We start from the raw sequence: 26,997 nt of genomic DNA on the forward strand, positions 1-26,997 counted from the left end.
GGATTGATGTAATGATTCTTCCATCTTTTGTAGTGTGAGGCTGAGCTGGCCTTCTTGCTGTTTGACTAGTAGGCCTAAATAAGACCTGAGTACAGCAGATAGGAAGATAAACATAGCCAAAATTAAAATACATAACATTACAGACAGTCAAAGATATCCCTAAATAGATTTGAAAATATAAATTAATATTCTATCATTTGGTCTTTGCGAGTGCATTGAATCAATGTTTAAATTTTCACCCTCAACCAAAATGATGATTCCAATGGAATTTCAACATTGATTGGTGATTAGAAACAAGTCACCTCCTTTTTTGCAAGTTGGAAAGTGTACGGGAGTTTCATTTGCACTATAAAATAGCATAAAATACATAAAGTAAGTAATCAAATTTGTACAGTAGTTGAGTAGCTGTACTTAGTTACTTTCCACCACTGGTGAGAACAAGACAGTGACCGTCTTCATTGCTCCCTTGCTACATGCTTATTAGCATTAACAAGGACAGCTATTAGTTTTTGTTATGATCAGACTTAATAGTCTATCTATCTTAATATTGCCTACATAGCCCTAATTTATTGTTTTCATGTTGTTGTTTTTTTTTACAAATGCAGTGTCAATCGGGATAAAAAGTTTAATTCTTATGATGTTTTGCAAAAATATATAGTTATTTAAATTATATCAACTGAATTATTTAAAGACAGAATTATAAGCCACATGATGGACAACCAGTTAGTAGCGCTGCAATACAATCAAAAATCAAATGTAAATCAGAGCTATATACAATATTTTTTAAAATACTGAAGTAATACATCTGAGGGACTGAGAGATATTGTTACGAAGTGGATGATGTAAGTTATTGCAATCTAGTAGCCTACCAATAGAGGGCTCCCGTGCTATTTCCATAGTGGAGATTAGTTGGAATCAGAGTGTAAACTGCATACCCAAGTCAAGAGGCTGTTCCCCCATGAGGGTGGTGTTGTAATGTAGATGTGTTATCTGCACTAAAGCCAGCTCAACTGAAAATAACATCTTTGCATCTGAAAACTGATATCTTAAGATAGCACAGATATTTTGAAACCTGCAAAAAGTTTGTGAATTGTCTTGACAAAAAACACACACATCATATTTTCCTTTGAAAAAATACCATATTTAACTTTTATTAGCACTTCAGGTCCCCATATTCCTAGAAAAACATTGAGCGAATGGACTCTGTGACTTTGAAGTCATTTCAGAACATGTTTTAGAACATATTGCCAAAAAATATAGATTTCTCGGTACATCATTGTCTTTTTTTCACAGCATGGCAACATTCAAAACACTCAAAAACAAAGAGAAGTAGCCTATATCTTAGTGTCAATTCTTCCTTTCTTTTTTATAACCACATCTCAGTATGACTCAACAGAACAGGAAGTGACAGTTACTAGAAGAACATTTATGCTTCCTCTCTGTACAAAATGTAGAAGTCCATGTTTTGTACACTGCAACACCAAATCTGGCATCAAACCGACACTCTTCAAATCCATTCATTACTTGGACTTTCTGACTGCATGGATTTTGGACATGTACCCTGAAGTTCCTGAATTACTGTTTTTTAGCCACACATAGCTTTAGATTAGAAGTGTGATCAGTGTGAAAGAAACATCCGTTTACAGAACTGAGTACTTCCTGCTACTTTGTATAAAGTGGTAGTCAGAACAACAAACACGCGCCGCACAGCAGCACCTGGGCCCTCGTCAGCTTTCCATCAGTGAGGTAAGACACGTGTTCTTCCAATGAATCAATATAAGATCTTAAAATCTGGTAGCTGAAGCTGATGTTGGGTGATAAAAAGAAGCATCTGATAAATCTGACTTCCTAGTTGATGCAAACTATATAAGGCTGCGGGTTTCTAAGGGAAGTGTCTAGTCTGTGTCTTGAATTTTCAGAAAATTATATACTGGATAGTGTTGTTTTTTTTAAAAGTGTGAACATTTCCTGTTTCTTCTATCAAGCAGTGCCGTTACAGTCAGCATGTTAGTGCTACGAAGATGTTCTCAGGGAGAGGCTGAAATGAGCTGAACTCAGTTTTTAGCAGATTTGTATCCTCACATCCTACCCTCTGCTTCACCAGCAGCAAGGTAAGACACTGACAGGTGTCTCTAAAGACACATAAAAAAATATTCTGGTTAAATGTTGCTGGTTTGGGGATCTACTAGTTCCTTTTATGTAATGGTGTTGGATAACATTTATTTCCTGCTCTCTAAAAATGTTTTTCCCTTAAAGGAGGTTGATTTATCACATTTGTTTAATTTCTACCATAAATCCCTGTTGTATTCTTAACATTTCAAAAGTTACCGCAACAACATCTGATTTTTAACCCTTTGCTACAGTTTCAATGTTTCTCTTGTATAAATAAAATGTGGATTCTGTTTGTACGGACTGCGTGTAAGAAATGTTAAGAAAATGCTAGTTCTGTGCTTTGTCATGTGAAAATAGGTGCGGTGAAAGACGTGTGACTGTTTCATCATAAGATGTCGTTGCACATACATGACACATTGATTTTCCACCTTGTGCGTGTGTGTCTTTAACTGTAGAAAAGATTTTGTAAATTTGAGTCTTTTCTGTCATTCCAGATCTTTTAAACAAACAATAATGCAACTCAGTATGAAGATATATCTGGCTCTGCTATGGGGAATATCTATCTGGTTTTCTATAGAGTCCATGAGTGCCTCCATCCCAGAAACCAGCAGCGTTAAATCAACTGCTGAACCCGACAGGACAACAAAGCAGGTGATCAGTCCACATGAAGCTCATGCTGAAACAGAGACGCAGCCAACTCACAAGCCAGCAGAAGTTAATGCTGCTGAAACAGCGCAGAAAACGTCGACAGCCACAGTGGGAAAGGAAGAGCCAAATGTCACTTACAGTAGTGACAGCCCAAATGACAGCACGGTTGATTTGGTTGCCATGAACACTGCGGCAGCAACAGCAAGCAGCTCGGGTCCAAGGTGGTTTCCAACCACCACAGCAGTGATCACAATTGCAAGTGAAGCACAACCTTCCCACAACACGATGATCTCAGAACCTGTAAAACCTACTGAGGAGAAGTTACATCAACGATCAAGCACCACTTCTACTGATATGACTGCTCCTGTGACAACTCCCGCGACAACTTCTGCAACAACTCCTGCCACAACTAATGCAACAACTCCTGCGACAACTCCTGTGACAACATCTGCAACAATTCCTGTGACAACTCCTGCAGCATCCTTAGCAACAGTGGCCACGTCTTTGCCGCAGTATACCTCCACCACTAAACCTGAAGTTACATCCACGTTATCTTCCACAACCTCTCCTGCTGATTCAACTCAGGCTCCAGTCTTCATCCAGAACTTCACCAGTCCATCAGCTTCTACCACGACCACAATGACAGCGAAGCCTACCTCTGACTCCACTTCTTTGCCAGTCACAGTGAGTGAGACATCCACCACCAGCACTGAGCTTTCATCAACACACCGGCCCGTTTCCGTGACGAGAAGCCACATCTCCACATCACAGTTTGCTGACACAGCAAGGTCGAGCTCTACCGCTGAGCTTCCCACAACCTCATTCTCAACCGATTCTGCCATCTCCACCACTGCCGCTATCTCCTCCAGTACTGCAGGAATCTTGGTCCCTCGGGGAACCAAGAGGCGGCCAATCCCAACAACCAAATCAACTTTGCCTACTACGTCAACACCTTGTGAAGTCCCAAAGAGTCCACCCAGCACTGAGGTCCAGCCCTGCTCCACCTGGAGCGTGAAGAAGCAGTGCCTCATCGCTATTGCCTCCCTGGCTGCGTTGGCCACCATCTTCATGGTTTCTACCATTGTCCTCTGTGCAAAGCTGTCAACAAGGAAGTACAAGGTCAAGAAACCTAAGCAGGCCACAGAGATGATGTGCATCTCGGCCCTGCTGCCTGAAAGGAATTGCACCTACACAAGACAACGCAGTCCAGTGACTAATGGGGTCCTGGTGATCCATGGTGGTGGAGACAGCGATGAGGATGTAGGAGACAACCTCACTCTGAGTAGCTTCCTTCCAGAAAATGACCGTTTTGTTTAGATGGAATTATTTTTATTGTCACGTACATGCTTTCATCAGACTGGACTGGTTTGTCTCATGTCAGTGACGTGAAAACAGTTGCTGATTGGATCAACTCATGCTTCCTCTTTGATGTTGGTGGTTTGGCTTCGATGCACACCATATTCCTGTGGAGGAAGAGACAGAGAAACCACAAAGTGTAACAGTGACTTTCATTTTCACATACCATTAATCGTATCTGGCATTTGGTGAGGTCATGTCGTCAAATGTGTATTTTAGGCGAGGGTTTTTGCATAATTTTACACTTGAGTCAGGAAGTCAAGATGAGTGTTCAAAGATTTTTTTGTGTCTGACATCCTGAGCAGAGCACTGAAGGTATTTCACTTAGCGACGGGAGACAGGAAGGCTTGTTTTGTCAAAGGATTACTGTTCTTCACAGACACTGTTCAGTTTAGTGGTAGCAGTGAGGCTTAATCGCATGAATGCTGTCCACTGATCAATCAAAAGTCTGTTATGGCCCAATAATTATTGGTAAGAACTAAGTGACAGCAAGAAGGCTGTGGGTTTGAGAGTTGTTAGCTTCTGTGTGCCCTATGATGGACTAGGTTAGCCCCCGCATCCCTGCAAAAGTGGGATGAGCAGGTATGGAAGATGGATGGATGAACTATGTGATTTGGGACTAACTTAATAGAAACAATTTAGTTAAAGTTAGTTATGTTATGTTTTGCTTATTTGGCAGATTACCAGTTGAAAACATTGAGTGTTTTTGCCTATAATTACTGCCAACACCGTGTTAGGAAATTAAGATAAGGGATTACCAAAGTTTTACTTGCTTGTTCCTTCAAACAGACAGCTGTTCACTCTGGCATTTAAAATAAGAACATGAATTTGAATTTTGAATTTGAATTTATTTCAGGATAACCCCTAGAGATGTATCATCTCATTTTGGAGGGGGTCCTGCAACATGTATGTATGTACAGACACATAAGTTAACCACACAGTACATATACATAAACAAATTCAATACATAGACATATATACAAAACAATAACTCACGCACCTTACCCCCACATTTAACACAGCAAACAAAATAAAGTACATTGACAAAATAATCAGCAGAATGCATTGAACAACTAATAAGTCGTTTATCAATATGCCTTATGACAAATGTAACAAAGTCACATCTCTCATGGAAAAGTCAAATAAAGTAATAATAATAATAATAAAGTAAAATCAAGATAAAGAAAGTCATGATTGTGTACATACTACTGTATATTTTCCACATAAACCTTTTATATGTAATACCATTTGTACCCCTAATACCAAGAATAGTTTTAAGAAAAGAAAAAAGTGATGATTTGAATAAACCAAACATGATAACAGATCTCAAGAAAAGAGAAAGGTTATTCACGTCTGGAGGGGCCTTATACTGAAATGCTCTCCTACCAGCCACAGAAAATAACCTTGGTACCATAAAAAATGTTGGACGTTGGAGGTGTCTAAGTGAGTATGTTGAGCAATAATGAATTAAATACTGTTTAAGGTATGCAGGACAATTGGTATAAACAAATTTAAAGATAAACAGAATCCAGTGGTATTCCCTATGTGGTTTAGGTTGCAACCATTTAGTGAGTCATTCATAAAACAATGATGGACAGTTCAAAATAAATCTGCAAAGGGAATTTAATACAGCATTAAGGGGTCTAAGATTAGACTCTGAGGTATTAGGGTAAACTATGTCTGCATAATCAATGATTGGTATTACCAGTTGATAAATAAAAAAATTTCCAACTTGAGTTGAAAAACAATTGATCGATCTGTAGAGAGTGCCAAGACAGCCATGTACTTTCCTAATGATATTGTCAATGTGTATCTTGAAGGTGAGGTTGGGGTCCAACCAGGGGCCCAAATATTTAAATTCTCCCACATTCTGCATAAGGGACCTGTTTAAAACTTTATTTCAAAACACGAAGCACATTGGCAATTTTGTATTGTGGAAAACACCATACAGGACAGTTTATTACTGAACAGCCACTGTTGTACTTTATCAAAGTCAGATGTTCTGAGTAATTTCAGATAAACATTGTAGTGTTCAGACAGTGAAACCAATCAAGACAACAGGGTTCTGTTTCTTGTATTAAAAGCAGACTTTTTGTTTCATGTCCTTGTGTGTCTCTAAATGGTTAATAGTCATAATAAAACTAAGCGCTCTGTGGACTAAGTCAGTTCCCTTATTTATGAAAGGCTTTATAAAAGGCTTTTCTTTTTACCCTGGACAGGATTTCATATTGACTTCCCTTCCTGCGAAAAGAAAACAGAGCCCTGAATGCTTATTAGGGCCTTTTTTTACATTCAGCAATGTGCCTCTGAAACAGACACCGGTGACTATCAACAGAGCTGAGACAAATGTAAACCTGGACGATGCAGAACCGCATCTCATGCTCGCTATGACCATATAAAGTTAGACTTGTCTTGACTGATCACAAACACAGTAGACTTGCCAAAAATGCATTCGCTAACTGTAGGCTCACTTATACGCAGTCACACACGCTCCCTAAAGCGGTTATACACACCGTGTGAGTTTAATTGCTTGCCTCTGGAGAAAAATCCCCCCTCTCCTGGCTGTTACGGGTGTTTTGTCCACACAGGAAGCCTTAACCTCTTCCTGCATTAGCTGGTCACTCTTACAAGCTGCTCTCTGAGTCTTTCTGCCCCAGCAGGGCTGCTGTTGGTCATCAGTGTCAGACACTGAGGTTACAGGAGAGGCCAGACAGTCAATCAGAGGCTGCTTCAGCAGAAATCATGGAGACATATTTTAAAAGAGAACATAGTAACGTTGCTGATGATGATGTTTCAGGGTTGGTTCGTGGTGTTTTTATCATCTTAAGTCTTTTTTTCCCATCCTGCCAGTGTTGTCTTGGCCTTGCACATCCAGTTAGCCACACAGGAGAGTGAAGGAGAAGTCCCTGCCCCCACAGCACTTTACAAACTCCTACCTAACAAGAACAATCTGTGTGCAGGCCTGAGAGCTCATACTCTCAGGAAAACTGAAGGGGGAGGAGAACGGTGGAGAGGCAGAAGGAGGGATTTGTCCTCACGGTTAACAACCAGCATCTCATTTTTTTGCGCTATCCAGACAAACCTCCACTCTGAAATCTGAAACTGCAAAAGTGGCGTGGCTCACCAAGCATTTGCCACTCTTTTCTGTATGCTCTCTCTCTTTCACTTCACTTCACTTTTTCCAGACTGGTTTCACCCATCCTCCAGCACAGGCAATTCCAGCAGAGACGATTCTTCTTCCCCAAGTGGACGGTAAGTAAAACGTTTTTACATTTCATGTAGTTTTTACTCAAATTGGGGTTTTTTTTGTTGAATGTTGCACACTCAAGAAACTTGGGGGGGTTCTTGACATCATGTGAGCTCACATGTCAACCTGAAGTGGGTGATGTGACAGCATCATGATGCCCTCAGAGCAGCATTGAGCCTCAGGAAGTAAGCATATTTCTATTAAAAGTTAGAGACAACCTTTTGTGAACAAAGACAGAATCTAGGTCACAATTTGTTCCATTTGTGTCATTTTAATAACCGTGTATATGATCACCTTAAGTGTGTATGTTTAGATGTCTGATTGCATAAGCATGTGTGGCCATGTATATTTGGTCTGGGGTAAGTGTGTGATTAATTCTGAAAAAGAAAAAAAAACTCAAACAAACAAAACCCCCGCTTTTTCCAGATGAGAGCAGAGTTTCATGCGGCCCAGCTTGCATACAGATGGAGCAAAATAAAGATATGGTTAGATATAAGTGTGGGAGCTGCTGCCAGTTGACACACAGACCGAGCAGAGAGCTGATTGTGTTCCAACTAAATGACTATAGCAAACTAAAGCAGTGTTTAAAGGGTTGGTTCACCCACTTTTTACTTTAACATTTTTAACTTTTAAATATTGGGTTTCTGCTACTATATAGCATGTGTGCTCAGTACATCCATTTCATCTGAATGAGTAAAATGTTTAGGCCGAGCTGGAATAAAGTCAGTGTATTTAACTTTTTCGGACAATAAGCAAAGAGTAATGACTGGTGAAATTTTTGTTTTGGTACAATCAAGTGAACTTATACTATATACAAAACTATCATACCTAGGAACTGCTCATTGCAATACAAATAGCATTTAATATGCAGAAACTGTGCTGTGGATATATTACTGAAATATGTACAGTATACAATATTGGAGGTTTGATGCAGTTTGCATGGATGTTTTCACCCAATGAATCCTTGCTTCTAAACACAATTGTGTACTAGGCCCAGTATGTATTACCACTACAAGTTAGAGAACTAAGCAACTGCTTTGCCGAAACCAGAAGGAAACAACAATTTCTGCTGTTCTGAAGGTTTTCCAGAATCCTCCAAGAGTCTTGTGTTGCAAAAAAGTCCTGCGCGAAATCATACCTGTTTCGAGTTTTGACTATATTACCATAAAACTTCAATTAATGGCCCAGGCTTTTATTTGCTTAAATCACTGGACTCACCCTGCCTATATTTGGGACAGTCATCTATGTTGGACAGGTCTTTAATTCCTTTACCATCCCAGTAAATTGGAATGAATTATACTTTGGTGCTCATTGTTTCCGTAAAATGAACTGAATTGTGGAGAAACTAACTGATCTAACGATGTGTAGCATCTCCATATAACAACACTTACGACCTAAGCAGCTCAGAACTAGCTCAAGCAGGTGACCCAGTGGACTTTATTTTATACATCCAGAGAACTTCTATAAAAGCCAGACCACGCTTCTAATTGAGACCTGCGTTTATGTGTCAAAACGTGTAGCCACACCAGGCCTGTAAAAGGGACAGGCTTCTAATTGGTACAAGGCTTTTAATTGAAGTTTTACGGTAAGTTTTGTAAAAGTGTTTTGAGTGGTTAGAAGGCTAGAAAGGCACTATACGAGTACAGACCGTTTACCAAATATAAACACATCTATGTAGACAAATATAACTGATAATTTAAAAAAAACTATTTATAGTTTTGTTCATTGTACAAATTGAGCATGGACACATGTCATACCATCCTAAGCAGATGGTTAAAAGAGTCCTTGAGGATTCTGGAAATACCTTCAGAACGGCGGTAAGTGTTGTTCAAGGACCGTCTGTGTTTTTCAAAGATCACCAGGTATTTCTTCTTCAGAAAAACAGATACTTTACCGCTCTTCACATATGGTACTGACATTTTAGTTACTGATGTTTACTGCTGTTTACAGATCCAGAGGGGAAACGATGCTCCCGATGGCCCTTCATCAGATTGGTCTTTGTGTGGTGTTGTGCATCAGCAGCAGATTGGCCACACCTCTTCCTCTTTACAGTTACGTAGAGGGAAGTACAGACGAGGAAGAACTCATTAACTTAACATCCTTTCTGCCCTCCAACACCTGGTCCTCTGAGTACCAAACCACACCGGCTGACTCCATCCATGTGGAAACAGACTTTCTGAGTCAACTTGTGAACTTTCTGGAGGAGAACATGCTCCTTATCCTTGTTTCGGCCACTTTCATCCTTCTTGTCTTCCTTATTATCTGTGGGGCAGTTTTCATGAGCCGCAGGCGCAAAGTCAATGCCTACTACCCTTCCTCCTTCCCCTCAAAAATGTATGTGGACCACAGTGACAAAACAGGAGGTACTAAACCCTTTAATGAAGTGCCAGAAAAACCCGCTCCTGAGCAGGAAAGTGAGTCAGTGGACTCTCACAAGCAGCTCCAGGCAGACATTATGAGGGCTGCCAAGAGCCTGCGCACACCAAATAAATGTGCTGATGCTGCAGACGGAAGCGACCCCAGTCAGAAAGTAGCAGACCAGTGTCCCGAGGACAGCTCTAAACCAGATGGCAGCAACCTGGACCAGCAGCTTCCAACTCTCCCTGAGGAAAAGGAGCTGTGTGAGCTTTCTGACAGCGAAGCAGCAGGCAGCCTTGTGCTGAATCCTCCAGAGCAGGCTCTTCCAGAGGAAGATGATTCACAGGAGCCTTCGACTGGCAAGAGTCTGCGGCCCTCCTCTCTGCATATTCACAATGACTCTGCCACACTTCAGCTGATCGCAGGAGCAAAAACTGCCTTCTAACTACTCTGAACTATGTAACCTGAATATATTATAACGCTTTGAATCCACAAATGGCAATTTGTCCAGTGAACCTTTTCAAAAATGTCCACAAGTTTATAAAAGGGAAATTACAAGTACAATTACAGTCTGAGGTGTTTTTTCTGATGTAATGTTTTTATTCAGTGCAGGGAAGATACATATTGTTGCTTTGCTCTGACTGGATGTATCATTAATGCCATATTATAAACACATCATTAACATCAAAGCACACTTCTTTTTATGGGGAGTTCTACAATTTCATTTATTTTGTGTCTAATTCCTTAAACTTTCCAGCATAGGGGCCACTTCAGTGAACTTTGTGTGGTATGGTCCCAAATACTTTTCACTTCTGTGCAAAACAGAGTATTGACATTGTATAGATCAGTATCTGAATATTTAAAAATTAGAAAACTTTTGATTTACATGCAAGCGCAGTAAAATTCAGGTCAACAGCAAACTTCAGTTACAGTTCTTTTTTCAAAGCAGACATTTTAATGTTATAACAGAAAGTGCACATGTGTAATTAATAGCATCGATGGTGTGCATGTAGATTACTGAAATGCTTTACATGGACACTGAGCCATCATTAATTACACGTGTACATCAAAATATCTGACGTTAAAAAGATTACTATTCAGGCTACTCAAAGTAATAAATTACACTCCAAATAAGGTTTGATTCTGGATACTTTTATTTCATACTGTCAAGTAAGCATTACTAAATAATTATAAATTACACTTCAAACCAGTGGACCCTTTCATTGTTTCAAGCCACTTCATTGCATATCAAAAGGTCAGTGCTTCGGGATGCAGACAGGATAAAGCCAAAAGCTTTAATCAATGTCTCCATCCCACCATTCAAAATAAACACTTCTTATGCATTAAATCTGAAAATATAACACAATCTCAAAAATAAGGCTCAACTTTGTACCAACCACTCAAACAGTGTTTACATTGTGCGTTTACATGACAGGCTAAATGATACAGTATACGGGGTTAGAGGACCACAGACTAGTACAGAGAACCTGGTGTAACACTGCTACAGAGGGTTGACAGTGTGTTTGTCAACAACATATTAGGTGTGCCTCATCAATACTGCAGGAAAGTGAGGGGTTGATGCTGGATTATTACTTCTCTTCTTGGCAGCATGAAGCAAGCAGTGGTGCCCAGCTCAGAGTTAAGAGTGCTCTGGTTAATTAGCGGCCCTGAGTGCCTCCTGCTGGTCGTCCTGTTGCTTGAGACGATAGTCAGCCAGTGCAGCTTTGATAGCATCCTCTGCAAGCACTAAGGAGAAACAATTACAGGTTAAATATATATAGATGTGTGGGGCAGTTTGGAAAAGAAGAACATCATTAGAAAAATTCACTGAAAACTTACTAGAGCAGTGAAGTTTGACTGGTGGAAGACTGAGCTCTTTGGCAATGTCAGTGTTCTTTATCATCAGAGCTTCGTCCACCTGGAAAGAAAAGCGCAAAGCTCCAGTAACCACAAAAACCATTCCAGTCAATCATAAGAAATGAGCAGAGCAGAATAAATAAGAACATGAAAAGCAATGCATAACCCACTCCAAGATGTTTGTAATGTGTTCACTCACAGATTTGCCTTTCACCCACTCAGTAGCCAAAGAGCTGGAGGCGATAGCGGAGCCACAGCCAAATGTTTTGAACCTGGCATCCACAATCTTCCCCTGGTCATCCACCTCAATCTGTCAAAAGAAGAGTTTTCTGAATAATCCAATTCTTAAAAACTACCAGTGGCCATTTCATTTTCATCCAGTGCTTTAAAATAACTGCTCCAGCTATTGTTCAAGTATAACAGCACGCGGTGTTTTCTCTAAAAACTACCAGCATAAGTGCTTTATAGGAATAAACTGAATAATTTAAGACTTAGCAACATCTACATGGTAAAACAAGAATGTAATGTATCAGTGCTCCGTGCGCGGTTCTTCCAAGTACTTTTAACTGTGTTAATATAATTCAGTCTTAATGGCTCTGTGTGAATACAAAAGGGTGTAATCCATCCCTGCTTAGTGATAAACATACCTGCAGCTTCATTACATCTCCACAGGCTGGAGCGCCTACCAAGCCAGTCCCAACATTCTTGGACTGTTTGTCCAAGGATCCCACATTTCTTGGGTTCTCATAATGATCCACCACCTTCAGACAAAAAAGAAAGGAAACACTGTCTCAAAACAATAGTAATGCGTCAAAGTGAGTTTTAGCGAATTGTTAAGTGTTTCCACAAAACTGAAATAAATGTGATGGAGTAAAACAACAGAGACATCCAGGTAGTTTTTTGCATTCTAGTACAATGAGAAAAATAAAGTCTAGAAGTCTTGAACATCATGGTTAAACAACTACAAGTTTTCACCATTACATAAGGGACATTGAAATAAACAGATTAGGACCGGATTTCATTGTCAGCTATAGCAACTCCTGCATCCTGCCCTCCTCCCCCTAGTTTCTGCTGAGTCATTCTGACAAAAACAATATGAAGTGGCTGGCTTTGTACGTAGAATAAAATAAGTTAAAATCTATTTTATTACAGAAATGTTTCAGAGTACATCTTCAAGGGAAAGCAGGTAACTTTTTTTGCCAGATAGGATGTCAGATTTAAGGCCAGGCTCACGAGATAATAGCCTGTAGTAATAGTAAGTCACAGCCCCCCCCCCCAAAAAAAAGTAAATTCAGTTTTAAGTCATTCAAACTTTAAGACCATTTCTGTTGGTTAAACCAACTTAACCTGAATCTTTGATTCAGACTGCCACAACCCTGTATCTCCGTGTTGCACCAGGTCACATCACACAATGCAACTACAGCTTAACATCTGAATAGGGCTGTTGTGTAAAGATGCTGCATCCTCATGAAGAAACTATTCTTCCACAGGTATGACAGAACATTAACAGGTTTCTAGCACACAGTGCTCTTCACCACGCTTAAGTCTTATTAATCGGATGTGATTCAAGTATTAAAGCTGTGGCAATGGCCAGCTGGGGGGGGGGGGGGGGGGGGAGATTAGTGACGTTGTTCTAGTCTTCAACTTGCTAACAGGAAACATATAACGTTAATGTTATGTTAGTAAGTGTTATGTAAGTGAGTAGCCTATTTATCACCATCTGTCCACCTCCCCTCGGTAACATCGGTGCATTATAAACAATTTTAAATTAGACTGATGTAACTGTTAACCTGAGATGTTTGCACAGCCGAGCGCATATAAGCTTAACGTCTTTTGGTTAACCTTAGCTACTCTTATAAAGCTACAGCTGATCAAGGTTAATGGTAATAACATTAGTAAACACTAACGTTTACCAAGCAGCGGCCTCCTTCAGTAAAGTAATAACAGATTTAGGTGTTGTAACGTTACCTTCTTGTGGTAGCAGCACTGGGTGATGAACTCCGGAGCAGAGAGCCTCCTGGTGAGAAAAGCCAGAGGACTTAAACACTTGTTTGCCACGGTACTCGCCATGATGTCAGTCAACGGGAATGGCGCAGTTGAAAACAAGACCGCAGCTCGTAGCCTAAAAAAACGTCACTGTCCGGGGGAGGGGCTAATCTAATCACATCTGCGCATGTCCAGTTTACTTAAACCAGTGAAGGGAAAACAAAACAAAGTCTCTCATTTCATAAATTGGGAACATAACATTTTTGTTTAAAGAATGAAATGATGAATCAATCATCAAAATTATTATTTATCTGTTGATCAACTAATCGAATAATCCACTAATCACTTCAGCTCAATAAAGTTGTTTCAACAAAATAATCTTTATTAACTTTTTAATGGTGACATTAGCTTTTATTGGTAGACATTATCCATCCCAATAAGCAGTGGTAAAAAATTATTACAGTACATTTACTTAGGTACGGTTCTGAGGTGGGGTACTTTCTGTACTTTTTACTTTTACTCTACAACATTCCACAGGCCATTGTTACATATTGTAGTTTTTACTCCACTGGATTTACTTGATAGTTACTTGGCAGAGTAGGATTTTATTTTGGCTAGATAACATATCGCCTTTTAAATATTTTGCACAGTTATTGATTACACTCGCAGTTACAGTGTGAAACTATTCAATTGCTAGTATAAGTCAAATTAACAAAAGGAAAAAGGAAAAAATACAAAAGCAAAAGTACTCTATTCTACTTTAATATTGTAGCAGAGGCAAATTCTAACAACTTTATGTACTGTTGGGTTGTTTATTGTTTAACAATCCATCATCATAGGATGGAAAGAAGGTTTTAAGTAATTGACTGCTTTTATGAAAACTGATGTGTTTGTTAGATGCCTTGTGATTATTCTTTGAAAACTATTTACTCAGCATTTCTTCCTGTTACATAACAGTACCATATGATTTTTAGGGAACTACACACTTACAACAACAATGTCTCTGTAAAATGAAATTAAACTTTGAACTGCTTGATAAATGATCTGAAATTGACTACTATGATGTTGTTGACATATATTTCAGCAAGTATTGGTAGGAATTCTGGGCCTCCTGAATATTTCTCATGAAAATATTATTGACCATAAAGTTATTGTTTCACTGTTTAGTGTGTACACTACAGTTCTTTCACTCTTCTAAATATGGAAGCATCCACAGTTTCAAACATGTGGAAAAGATCACATGCTGAACATCTAAAATATACAAGCCAAAAACATCCTCTTCCTGATATTTTCTTATTAATCTCCAAGAGATTAAGGTCACTCAAAGACCTCAAGGTAAAAGAGGTAAATTATAGTCTTAAATATCCATACATTTCTCTAGTCTTGATAATATCCTTTATAAGGTGAATTGTGATGAACATAATGACTAGTTTTGTTTTAAAAGTGTGGTTTTGCTAATTCTACTAATGTTGTCATGTGTGTTTGTACATTTTGAGAATGCATGATGTTGACTGAATTTAGATTTTTTGTTGTGATGATGTGTAGTATTTCTGATGACTTTTTTGTATAGTACCTTCTTTTATAGACCTATAGTCTAAAATAAACAAATTAAGTGATTTCCCACGACACACAAACAATCACCTTTGACCTGAAGTTTTTGTAAATGCTGCAAAATTAAAATGGTCAACAGTCACACCCCTATGTGTGCTGTTGGTTTTGTCTTTTTGTGTGGTTGTGTGATGAGGATCTCCTTTGTGAGATTTCAACAGTTTTCTTATGGGCAGTTGTAAGACTGGAAATATTCATCTAAAAGAATCAGAAAAAGAGTATTTTTGTTTTCAGATATTTTAAAGTTTGCCATCAAGTGAACCCTCTTAACCTGAGGAAAATGGTCTTACTCACAAGCACAAAAGTGTTTTTGTTAATTGAAAGTAGATAGGTAAGATTCTAATTTGTTCCATGACAGATTATTTCTGACGTTTCATGTCACTTTCGTCAGTAACACTACCCAGGAAACAGAAGTGAGAACTTCCCTGTATGCCGCAAGGGCCAAAGGAGAAAGGCACTTCATAGTGAACTTATTGCCTCCACATCAAGACATAACGTGAGTACTACGATAACTAAAATGTTTTTTTCTTTGTAAAATTGTGAAATAATCTATGTTTATATGTGTATAGGTTTATAGGTTTATAAAGAAAGCCACTTTATATTTATATTTCAGGAAAAGTAACCAACATGGAGGCTGTGGATTACATTGAAACTGATGATTACACACCAGATAATGAAACTGAAATCAACTCCACCACACCTGGACTACTGAATTTCAGTACCTCTCCGTCATCTTCGACTAATGTTCTGGTGGCGGTCAATATAATTATATCTGTTATTGGCCTTGGAGGAAATTCATTAGTGATCTGGATCTGTGGATGGAAAATGAAAAGAACAGTCATCACCACCTGGTACATCAGTCTGGCCATTTCAGACTTTTTGTTCTGTGCCTTTTTACCCTTGGAAGTATTCTACATGATCACCTCACACTGGCCTTTCGGACAGATCTTGTGCAAGGTCACCTCCTCCGCCCTGTTTCTCAACATGTACTGCAGTGTGTTTCTGTTGGTTCTAATCAGCACCGACCGCTGTATCATGATCTCATTTCCTGTGTGGTCGCATAACCACCGGACGGTGCGGAAAGCATTTGTAATTGTTGTCCTTATGTGGCTCCTTTCTGCACTCTTAACGGTACCTTCACTGATCTTCAGAAAGATCACAGTCCATGGCTCAGTCACTCAGTGCTACACAGATTACATGGGCCATTCCACTCACAAGGCGGTGGTACTGACTCGATTCATTTGCGGGTTCCTGATTCCTTTCCTAATGATTGTGTTCTGCTCCTTGGTGCTCGGAGTGAAGCTGAGGAGTTTGACCATCAAGTCAACAAAGCCTTACAAAGTTATGGCGGCGCTCATCTTGTCATTTTTCCTCTGCTGGGTCCCCTATCATAGTTTTGTTCTTTTAGAGTTAGACTTGCAGAACCACAGCCTGGAAGTCCTCAAAACTGGCCTGAAGGTGGGAGCCACCCTGGCTGCAGCAAACAGCTTCATATCCCCAGTTCTCTATGTGTTCATTGGTAACGACTTCAAACAAACCCTAAAGCGGTCTTTGACATCACGGATAGAGGAGGCAATGGCGGAGGACTTTCGTACAGGTCTCAATCACTCAAGGTCTAAGTCAATGGAAATTATCTAATATCAAGTTGAAACCTTTGTCATTAGTGACAAGGAGTATTTCACAGTACAGAACATGATTCTGTAATAATTTAAACTACCGTATATGTCATGGCATGTTTAACCTTAATTATTGTGTCTTTCAACTTTCAAAAAATATATCTTTACACTCAGATATTTTGTATTTTTAGATTTCTATTTTATTTTACGTGTGTTAAAGAATTGCTTGTGTGTTTGTTCGCTGTTATGTTTGGAAACCAGCTTGCTACAAATTGCCCCTTGTGTGAAGTATTTTGAATTCAATATAATTTATCATTTACAATATATATTAATTTGGTGGCGCTGTGAACTAAAACATTAATGAAGAGAAACATTTATGCAGCAATTGAAACTAGGTGCTTTCTAATAAATGTTCTTAAAAAACAAATACCTTTATTCTTAATATTGTAATTTGAAATTGATATTTAAAATGTCTTATTGCTGTCAACGTACTTACACTGTTGTAACTTGTTGTAACTTTGGTTTTGCTGTTTGGTTCAGACTCATCCATCCTGCCTCAGCAGTTTTCTGCAAATAAGCGCTACAGTAGGTACTATTTTGTGAAATTATAATAAAACGTTTGTTCAAACAAAAGGCCCCTTCATTTTTCATTAATTTAAGGGTCATTGTAACTAAAATACCTGTGTATTACTGTATACCATGAAATACCATGTGATATTTTACCATGAAAATCAGAGTAGCTCATAACGCCAAATTGTCATCACAGTTTGGTTTTGGTTTTTGGTTCAAAGTCATCCATCCTGTTGCCAGCCGTAGCAGTTTTTTGCGAATAAGCTCTGACCGACTGTAGCTGCTCAGTACCAAACAGAAGACAGACTACGATAGCTGGAGTGCGAACACAGTAGAGGATTTAGCTCCTCAAATTACCAACTATTTTTCTCAGGAGTTGCTGGAACCCAGAGCCCTTTAAAGGGCTCTGCTTGAACCTAAACAGAGCTGAGTGAATACTGGAGCTGAGTGAATACTGGACTTACCACTCAAAACTAATAATGTAGCTCCTTGTCTGCTAGGTCTGGAAAATAGCTAACTGTTTCCTAAAGTCTTCGCCATTTTAACTTTATGTCAATTAAATGTTGTTATTGCAAAACGCATCAAAACATAGTGATGTTTGATTGGTGGAGTTTCTGTTGGTGGGCACCTGACAGGCCAGACTCAGGGAAACAAACTCCCTAATAAGCCGCGCCCCCTTCCTCCCCCAGGATCTACTACCGGTTAACGTTAGTGGTGCCGCCGCGGATGTGATGCAACCAGCAGAAAGGATATTTACTCAACTTCTCGTGACAAGTTTAGATTTTTCAGTAAGAAAATCACATTCTGTACCACGAAGTTTGTTAGTATAAGTATTTGTAGTTCGTTGCTTTGTGTGCGGTTAATCTGTCAAATATTTTGCTGTCCGTTTTCCACAGTTCTTCTTCTTCGCATGCTAATGTTAGCAACTCCGTAACGGCACATTTTATATATGGGAGCTAGCTAGCAGCCGGCGGATTTTACTCGATTTCATTGCTGTTTTAAGAGCTATTTGTGTCAAGCTCAGTCTCTCGTTTGCTCCTCTTTGTTAGCTACAAAGCCCCGTCCACTGGGCCTCCCTATGTACTTAATTTAAAGCGCTGGGTGCCAGCGGAGTCGCACCACCTCTACCTTCGTGTTGACTGGATCTATCTTTAAATGGCCACCGCTGCCCCCCCACCAACCTCTGGCTCTACTCCGGCGACTGAAAACCAGAGTGCCGGATCCAGCAGCTCCACTGCGACCGACGGTGGCAACCAGGACAGCACTTTCGAGTGTAACATATGTCTGGACACCGCCAAGGATGCAGTGATCAGCCTGTGTGGACACCTCTTCTGGTAAGAGCTAACTTACTCATGTTGTGACTGAGGTTTACAGGGAGGCAGTGTATCCCACTTCAGTCAAGGTAATGAGGAACAGGGCAGACCAGATCCAGACCAGTATAGTTAATCTTACACCGGTCTGTTGGCATACACCCTACAGGCCAATTTCAGTTTTGAAAGCCAACATTTGTAACGACCAATAACCATCATCAGTTACATTGCTGATATCTGCCCATTCCTGGATTAGCGTGTTATCTTTGCTCTAACATGTGTAAAATCATGTTCTATATTCAAACATCACCAGCTATGTATGTGAAGCAGATGTTTTGCTTGCATTGAGTCACATTTACAAAAATGCATAAAATATAAAATCAAACTGACAGTTGCCTCAAAAAACACAAGTTAGAATAAAATCTTTGTTATTACAGATTATTACAGGAATTTCATTATTTTGTCTTTACTTTTGAATTTAGAGATGAATCAATAGTGCCAGTTTAATGTTTACAAAGTGTAGGCCTCATTTTATTCAAGCCTGGAGCTGCTTGTGTAACACAGTATGTGTGTAAGGAAATACGTTTTGATGTTATCATCTTGGTCAGTTCCATAAAACTTTCCAGCCTCTGTAGCCAACTTCTAACCTTCACATGTAACTCTAGCCAACGTCTGTCTGTTCAGGATAGGTCAGGTCTTTAGCATATGGTCTGTTATCAGTGGTGATTGTGCCAATTTAGTTATTCATTTTCAAAGAGTTAACCCTAACCCAAAGCAGAGAGGCATTTGTCTTGTTTTTATTTGTGAACACAGGACATGTGGATGCCTTTTCTTTGGTAAATGTTGTATATTTAGTCAGGTTGTTCTAAGATGTATATAAAGTTATACTAATCCAAACCTCTTTCCTGTCCAACACTCATCTTCCTTTGCATCTCCTCTCGACCAGTTGGCCCTGCTTGCATCAGGTAAGCTGAACCTATCTTGCATGTGTGTGTGCATATTTTTATTTATTTTCAAAAGGGAGAGTTTTTACAGTTACATAAAAAAAACAGGTTTAAAGTTTTGTGAGGACATAATATTTTGTGAAATTTTTTTTTTTAAAGTTTGTTCAACCAGGAACCCTTATGCTTTAAGGGTGATTGTAACTGATAATAGGATAATTGTGTATTACTTTATACTGTGAAATTGTGATATTTTCTGAGACCATGCCGTGAAAATCTCATACCGTACCATACCTTAGTCCTTACTATCTCTTTGTCTTTATGCAGTGGTTGGAGACCAGACCTAACAGACAAGTGTGTCCAGTGTGTAAAGCTGGCATCAGCCGAGACAAAGTTATCCCCTTATATGGACGGGGAAGCACAGGTCAACAAGACCCCAGGTGGGTACTTTTGTGTAGTATTGTGTAGTCGGGCTTACTTTAAACTTTATGTATTACGTAATCACAATGCTCCTCAGGATTCTCCAGTGGTGAATATGTTCCACTCACAATTTGTAATGCAACATGTAATACCACTGGTTGAGAGTAATAACTTATGAAATTTTCTGAATGTATAAATGGTGTTAATAATAACTTTTATATAATGTGGTTTTGTTTTATAGAGAAAGAACGCCTCCTCGACCACAAGGGCAAAGGCCTGAGCCAGAAAACCGTGGTGTAAGTACTACACACATGCTATATATGCATGGTCATAACAAAGATCAATACTTTCTTGATTCCAAACATGTCAGGCAGCTTTATGCAGTTTTTCAGTGCATCGTCAGCTGTCTAGTCACATTATGCATTTATGATGAAACCATTACATAGGATGGTGTAGGTGCTGCAGTGCAAACCTGTGCTTTATCCATTAACAAAAGAACATTTCCCACTGGGATCTATTAGATGCTACGTGCAGAGGTGCAGAGGCGTCTCCAGAGAATGATCACAAATTGCTTTGACTGTTGCGTCACATCTCTCTGGATTGTGAATACATGGCTAGACATTAAGAGGATCCACATTTGTCTGTGTGTTAATGATGAAATGTGTGTTTCACAGGGCTTTCAAGGGTTTGGCTTTGGAGATGGGGGTTTCCAAATGTCCTTTGGAATCGGTGCCTTTCCATTTGGTATTTTTGCTACAGCTTTTAACATCAATGATGGAAGACCTCCTCCAGGTATTTACGTTTTAGACACTTCACCATGACCGCTCTGTCTTTGATTACAAACATTTCAAATAACCTGTTAAACAATTTCCCAAACAGCGGCTCCTGGGACACCGCAGCACATGGATGAACAGTTTCTGTCTCGACTCTTCCTGTTTGCCGCTCTGGTCATTATGTTTTGGCTGCTGATTGCATAAATCCATGGAAAGACATGTTGGGGTAACCCAAAAGATTTGACAGAGATGCGACATTATAGCACATCATCACAGTTTGCACCAATGTGACTCTACCTTTTTGTTTTTCTGTAATTTTGTTTTTCTGTAATTTTGTTTCTGTCGCCTTGACACAAAGCCATGCGAGTTTTGAATGAAGCAGGTTTTTCCAATTGAAAAGATCTGTAAAAACAAATTTCAAGGTGAACCAACTAACCTTGGTCACCTAATGTTTTAACACATTAACACAGTTACGTAGTGTGCTTGTAAACCAGCACACCAAAATGGTAACAGCTTCAAACTTCATGCTGCTTGATGCAACTCTTTGTTTTTTAATCAGACGCATACAGGAGGGTGTTCAGGTGAGAGAAACTGGAGAACATTCTCGGTGCTCATTCACTATGCATTTTAATTTAATTAGTTACCACCAGTGCCCTGTGCTCATTTACTGGGATTTTCACTCACACTACCAATCCCATGTGTTTTTATATGGTCATTTCAGCGTATAATTGGCCCGTTAGTCTACTTGATCCCTATAAACTATTAGGGTTGCTGTTATTGGAAATTAGTTTGAGGCAGTTGGCCCTACTCGTGACTGGTCAAAGCAAGAAAAGCACAGGTGTTACCAATAACATTAACAATGGATCTGTTCTATTAAAGTTTCCCAATAAGGCATGACAGTGAGCCAGCATGCATTTTATTATTTACACCTGTGCTTTTCCTGCTGGGACATGTCAACATTTCTTCCACGAAAAAGGCCTATTCGTACAGGCCTTGCTGAAAAAAATAGTACTGTCTCTCTGTTCACTCATGAACTAAGAATGCTGGGCTTTGTTTTTTTCGAGCTGTACCTGATGTTACAATTTATGCATCTCATCGGCAATATTTTCAACATCAGACGTCAAACATTGTCTCTTTATTTTAGATGACATTTAAAAAAATGTGTTGTGAGCAATTGATAGATTAATTTATGAAAACAGTGTTCCTCTCCATCGGTCTCTTTTTCCTCTCGGTTTTCTGTATGTCACTGTAATTAAATGTAAAATATTGTAATTACAGATTTAAAAATGATTGATCCGTTGAACATAAAACTACTTTTTTAAAATGTGAATTTCCTCTACTGACAGTAAAGCTGTGTAAATAAAGATGTTAATCAGTCTCTCTGTAGTCCTATAACGGTGTGAACCTGTTAGGGGTTCATTCTTAGCCTTACTCGTCTAATAAATACACAAATTACGACACACTAAACCAAAGCAGTGTGGAGAAAAAAAATAATCAACAACTTGCTCAATACTGAGGAAGTTTAGTTATTCTTCATTGTTAATTATTTTACATGAAAAAGGGACGTCAAACTCAAACCACTTTGTGCTGTAAAAAAACAAAGAAAAATAGATATTTTAGTCATTTTGTGGAAGAGATTTTTAGAAAACAAGTACAAAAAAAGTCAGTTTGGCCTAGTCCTGCGTTTCTGGCTCTGGCTGTTTCTCTTTAGATTCTGCCTGTGCAACGTTGAACTCCGCTTCATACATAATCTGCTGGATCTTTATTTTTGTCTCGCACCTTTTCTGCGGGGCAAGCCGCTTCAGAGCGGGGACAAAGCTCAGCAGAAATAGTTCGTCCTCATCCCGTGGCCTATTGGGAAATGAGGTGCCATTGTCTTTGACCAGCCATTTTGTAGGGGATGGTGTACTTTGAGAAGAAGGCAGTGAGTGTGACTCTTGCATCAGGCGCCGTTTCCGTCCAGTTTTGCTGACTGGGGTCATCTGTGGGCCTGGTGGCATCTTAGCCAGAACAGCCAGCTGGGCCATCTGTGCGTCTTGAGACACTGAAGGGAGCTGAGTCACAAACGCTACCTGGGGTTTGAGTTCAGGTTGACTCACCGGGACCTTCACGATGGGCTGCGGGGTCTTGACTGCCTCCAACGATGTGGTTTCTCCCTCCGCACTCCCAGATTCGTTGTCAGGATTGTCGTGGTCATCGCCGTTGTTGCCGCAGATGTCTGCCACTCCGCTTCTTGATCCAGTGAAGGGTGCAATAAAATTCATAAGTTGTCTGTATTTCCATCTACTTTGCACAATCTCTCCTTGCTTCTTGCTTTTGATCTCCATTCGGACTTCCTTCAAGTACCGGTCTCTCATGTTCTTCCATTTTCTTTTACACTCCTCAGCTAGAAAAGTAAAATATCAGAATGTAAGGAGCAAGAAATCATGAAAACTCTGCAACCTGGACATCCTCTTAAGCTGCATATTATAAGCAAAATTAACCTCAAAGCTTTTAAACTGTGTGGTTACAACAAACATATTTTCCCTAAATATCTGATACGTCTGCTTCACAGATGTTAGTCTAAAAGGCTCAGACACCTAAGTGGCTTGTGTGTGTGTTCTTCTGCCAGTACCTGACAAATACTGATTAGAAAATATACCCAAATATTATGTTGAAGTTGTAATTAAATTAAATAAGGATGGCCAGTAGCACTGGTCTTCAGAATTGACCTTTGGGTTCAAAAGCACTGCTGGGTTTCTGTTCTCCGGATACAGAATTGTCCGGGACACTGGCCAGATACTGCTCAGTGAGCAATTAAATCACTGCTGCTGGCAAACAGACTAAGTGAAGCTCTGTGCTAGAATATAATACAGACATAGCAGGGTGGACAAAATAACAGGCAACTTTTGCAAGAGCAAATTCAGTTCTTCTATGTGAAGTTAATGTGTTATTTTTTACACTGTCAGAGGTGTGTTGATTGTGGCTGCAACAAACGATTATTTTCATTATTGATCAAACTGCCAATTATTTTTTCCATTAATGGATTCCTTGTTTTGTCTATAAAATGTCAGAAATGAGTGAAAAATGTCAACAAAACAAAAAAAACATTTTGTATTTTGCCTTGAAAATGACTAGAATTAATAAAATTATAATACATATATATATACACATATATACAACTAATTATAATAATATATATACATATATACAACTAATTATAATAACTGCAGATTATTTTTCTGTTCACTGATTAATCGGCTAATTGTTTCAGCTAGTGGTGATTGTACTCTGTGGCATTTGACTTTAGACTGTGAACAATGTGGTGGCCACTAAAATCACAGTTAAATAAGCACTTCTTGGAAAGTTTTACCAAAATATAGAAAATATAGAGTTTGTGGCAGATTTGTTGTATTGGATTGCATTAAATATAAAAGGTGTACGTAATTTAGTGTGTAATGCATCAACGGTATGATATATTTCTAGTATATATTTGTTTTATTTATTTTGGTCTTGCTACGCCATTTCTGGAGGTCATTGTTACCTCATCCGTGTTATATGCCGCTCCAGCATTGACCATGACAGCGCACCTGATTATTTCAGGCTGGGGCCCTCTGTCCCCTGGCTCTGACACATTTCACCCAACACACCGTGGTGCCGCCGCCGACGCTTCCACGAGAAGCTTTCGGTTTATATGAACCTCGCGGTGTTAACAAGCAAGACGAAAAGCACGCGGCTCGGTAAATACAGTGTGTCCGTGACGCTGAGCATGTTTCCTCCTCCGCCGAGCCGTGCTGGGCACGCCGCTGGCGGCGCAGTGGCACAGCCGGACCGTGCCGTTCGATGCAGCGCGGCCTACGGCGTGCGAGCTGCGGCTGCTACCGCTAGCACGGTGCGCGCGGCTGCATGGACATCACTGGGCTGCACTCGCGCGGATAGAAAATACTGAAAAGATACAAATTCTTTTCAAGAGGAATCTGATATACTTCTGACTCCCTGGAGCTCCCAGTGTTTTTTAATTTTTGTCTGTTTAGTCGACCACACTGGCACGAGCTAAGCAAATAATAACTGGCAGTAAAGTTGTGATAAACAAAAAAAAAGTCACTCACATGGGAGACCCAGTACGATACTGATGCTTCTCCAGGCATTTGCACGACTTTCCGTGCAGCGGTAATTCGGCAAAGTGACATTGTACAGCTCTGGATAATTAAATACAGCTAATATTAACTTATCGTCCATTTTGCCCTAGTGCTGTGTCTGTGCTGCGCGGACGCGGAAGCGGCAGTCTTCTCCCGCCTTTTCCGCCCAGCTGCTGCCCCAACGCGAGTTATCGCGAGTGGCGGACTGCCTGCCGCGCTGTGTCGCTCTGTCGTTCAAGAGTGGGCATTGTAGTCTTTTGTCACAGGAGGGCGCACGACTTAAAATGTAATTCATATTCTGTTCTGGAGGCAGCAACATAACTCTGTGATTCGCCCTTTAATAACAGCACTTGTTGTGCAGCAGCCCATAAATGACATAGGTAGGCCTATACTTAAATAAAGTGTTCTTTTGATACTGTCATGATTCTGGTCTCCTAACTGTTTGTAAAAGTCAGAATTAGTGTGGTCATGCCTAGTGTAGAGGCACAAACATGCTATGCTTGAAAAATAGACAAAAAAGAAAGAGAATATTTCACAAGATTTTTTTTACACCTTTTGGGCGTTAAAACACTCCATATTTGGGCTTCTTAAGTGGTTAAAGGCATAATAAAGGCAAAATATTTCTGTTACACAAAACTGAAATAATTTTTTCTGACTTTTTGTTCAAAATGTATCTTGTTAAATATACCTGTTCCAGCCTGTACAAATCATTCAGTCAATCTGAGAGGGAAAAGGCACTTTTTGGTTCAACTAATCTCAAAGGTAACACTGACCCATCTGCTTGCATCTACAGGCCAACCTGTGGTGAGGGGTCACAAGTAGACATTGCAATGGTCTGTGTGAAATACAGTAAAACTCACTTTAAAATGGAAGTTTTATTAAAATGGACTTTAATACATTAAAAGTAGATTTAAACAAACTACAAAAGAGGATTAGACATTATATGGGACTTAATACACTTGGATTTCACCTTTGGGTATAAAAAAGTATTACATCTGCAAATATATTTGTATCTGTTGCGTGTACTGTTACATTTTGGCAGCATAAACATGCTTTTGGTCACTATGAGTTCAACATCACTTTAGTTCAGAAAGCATACAGGGCGACATTGAAGCATGATGATTGAAACACCAGATCAGCTGATTTTCAGATTCCAGGGGAAAGATGTTAGGGGAAAAAAGGAAATAGAAACATAATAATAATCACAGAGTGTTTTACTTAATTCCTCTCAAGTCTCCCGGGTATTAGTACCTGAGATGTGTTTTCTGAACCTTCAGCGGTTACTATGTTTCCCTGCACAAGCTCACACACAAGACTGGAGGAAACACAGTGAGGAAGGTTGATTCTCTGCATGTCACGCAGCTACAGTCGCCGATTCCCCAGAAGCTTTTGGGCCAGCAGCCAACAGAGACACTCAGCTTTTTCACACGTGAATAATCTACTGCCATGTGAGGTTCTCTGCTCATTTATCAGTATGCAATATGTCAGCATGTGGGTGTATTTAATCCTGTGTCTCCTGTCTGAATTGTGCCATTGATTTTGATTTGTGTCCTTTATTATTCATGTTTCATTTTTTACTCCCACTGACCTGCTGCTTGAGCAGCTGTTTGGTGTGTCTGAACACATATCCTAAAGGGCACATCAGTCAGTGATAGCTACTGAAATGAATATTGGCACCATCAGGACAATTACAATTCTGAATTATAACTGCGTAAAACTTTCCAGAAAATAATCACCAAAATGCATCATCACATCACGATAAAGCCGAGAAACAATTCCATTTTCTTTTTCAGCCTCGGCCTGAAGTTCTTTCAACTCACTATATATCTGATCTGATGTTTGTTTTTCTGGGGAGTGAGAGAGAGTTTGCTGCACAATATTGTCCATTTCCCTTTTATAGACACTTCAGCTTGTGTATTTGAAGGGTAGTAGTGGGCCTTCCAAAATCATATGCTGTTGAATTGAACATTTCTTATGTTGATAACGTTTCCATTCAATTGCAGAGGGCACTCCAAGCAGCTCCTGACAAATCTAGAAAAGCTATATCAGCCATGGGGCGGTGGTGGATTTACTTTAC

At 39.6% G+C, this 26,997-nt stretch overlaps 6 protein-coding genes across 8 annotated transcripts; 4 read left to right on the forward strand and 2 right to left on the reverse strand.

The window, feature by feature from the left end:
- The first annotated feature begins 1,426 nt into the window (after positions 1–1,426).
- On the forward strand, positions 1,427–6,216 carry LOC119914575 (cell wall protein DAN4-like). Of its 2 annotated transcripts, none has more exons than XM_038733964.1 (3): positions 1,427–1,746; positions 1,986–2,111; positions 2,607–6,216. In XM_038733964.1, exon 3 carries the CDS (start codon positions 2,626–2,628, stop codon positions 4,075–4,077), a length of 1,452 nt encoding a protein of 483 aa, XP_038589892.1. In that variant the 5' UTR covers positions 1,427–1,746; positions 1,986–2,111; positions 2,607–2,625; the 3' UTR covers positions 4,078–6,216. The 2 variants fall into 2 exon arrangements, with proteins under 2 accessions (XP_038589892.1, XP_038589891.1); XM_038733963.1 differs by having other exon boundaries at positions 1,989–2,111.
- Positions 6,217–6,432: 216 nt separating this feature from the next.
- On the forward strand, positions 6,433–10,855 carry tmem119b (transmembrane protein 119b). Its single transcript, XM_038733969.1, has 2 exons — positions 6,433–7,368; positions 9,314–10,855. Exons 1-2 carry the CDS (start codon positions 7,265–7,267, stop codon positions 10,164–10,166), a joined length of 957 nt encoding a protein of 318 aa, XP_038589897.1. The 5' UTR covers positions 6,433–7,264; the 3' UTR covers positions 10,167–10,855.
- On the reverse strand, positions 10,853–13,702 carry iscub (iron-sulfur cluster assembly enzyme b). Its single transcript, XM_038733985.1, has 5 exons — positions 13,547–13,702; positions 12,226–12,339; positions 11,778–11,888; positions 11,561–11,639; positions 10,853–11,467 (listed from the first exon to the last, which is right to left on the reverse strand). The coding sequence occupies exons 1-5, from the start codon at positions 13,646–13,648 to the stop codon at positions 11,376–11,378; spliced, it is 498 nt and encodes a 165-aa protein (XP_038589913.1). The 5' UTR covers positions 13,649–13,702; the 3' UTR covers positions 10,853–11,375.
- A 1,796-nt stretch (positions 13,703–15,498) lies between these two features.
- Positions 15,499–17,421, forward strand: LOC119914579 (chemokine-like receptor 1). The gene is made up of 2 exons (XM_038733967.1): positions 15,499–15,668; positions 15,786–17,421. The coding sequence occupies exon 2, from the start codon at positions 15,800–15,802 to the stop codon at positions 16,808–16,810; it is 1,011 nt and encodes a 336-aa protein (XP_038589895.1). The 5' UTR covers positions 15,499–15,668; positions 15,786–15,799; the 3' UTR covers positions 16,811–17,421.
- Positions 17,422–18,016: 595 nt separating this feature from the next.
- Positions 18,017–22,179, forward strand: rnf185 (ring finger protein 185). Its single transcript, XM_038733984.1, has 8 exons — positions 18,017–18,146; positions 18,408–18,692; positions 19,615–19,633; positions 19,937–20,049; positions 20,271–20,325; positions 20,704–20,821; positions 20,909–21,102; positions 21,135–22,179. The coding sequence occupies exons 2-7, from the start codon at positions 18,514–18,516 to the stop codon at positions 21,004–21,006; spliced, it is 582 nt and encodes a 193-aa protein (XP_038589912.1). The 5' UTR covers positions 18,017–18,146; positions 18,408–18,513; the 3' UTR covers positions 21,007–21,102; positions 21,135–22,179.
- A 129-nt stretch (positions 22,180–22,308) lies between these two features.
- On the reverse strand, positions 22,309–25,049 carry LOC119914582. 2 transcript variants are annotated; one of them, XM_038733971.1, is made up of 2 exons: positions 24,891–25,049; positions 22,309–23,188 (listed from the first exon to the last, which is right to left on the reverse strand). In XM_038733971.1, the coding sequence occupies exons 1-2, from the start codon at positions 25,018–25,020 to the stop codon at positions 22,476–22,478; spliced, it is 843 nt and encodes a 280-aa protein (XP_038589899.1). In that variant the 5' UTR covers positions 25,021–25,049; the 3' UTR covers positions 22,309–22,475. The 2 variants fall into 2 exon arrangements, with proteins under 2 accessions (XP_038589899.1, XP_038589901.1); XM_038733973.1 differs by lacking the exon at positions 24,891–25,049 and adding an exon at positions 24,326–24,344.
- Between the last annotated feature and the right edge of the window lie 1,948 nt (positions 25,050–26,997).

The sequence above is a fragment of the Micropterus salmoides genome, unplaced genomic scaffold (genome assembly GCF_014851395.1).
Source record: "Micropterus salmoides isolate LMB-PRFRI ecotype aquatic unplaced genomic scaffold, ASM1485139v1 Ms_hic_scaffold_20, whole genome shotgun sequence".
In the NCBI taxonomy this organism is placed as follows: domain Eukaryota; kingdom Metazoa; phylum Chordata; class Actinopteri; order Centrarchiformes; family Centrarchidae; genus Micropterus; species Micropterus salmoides.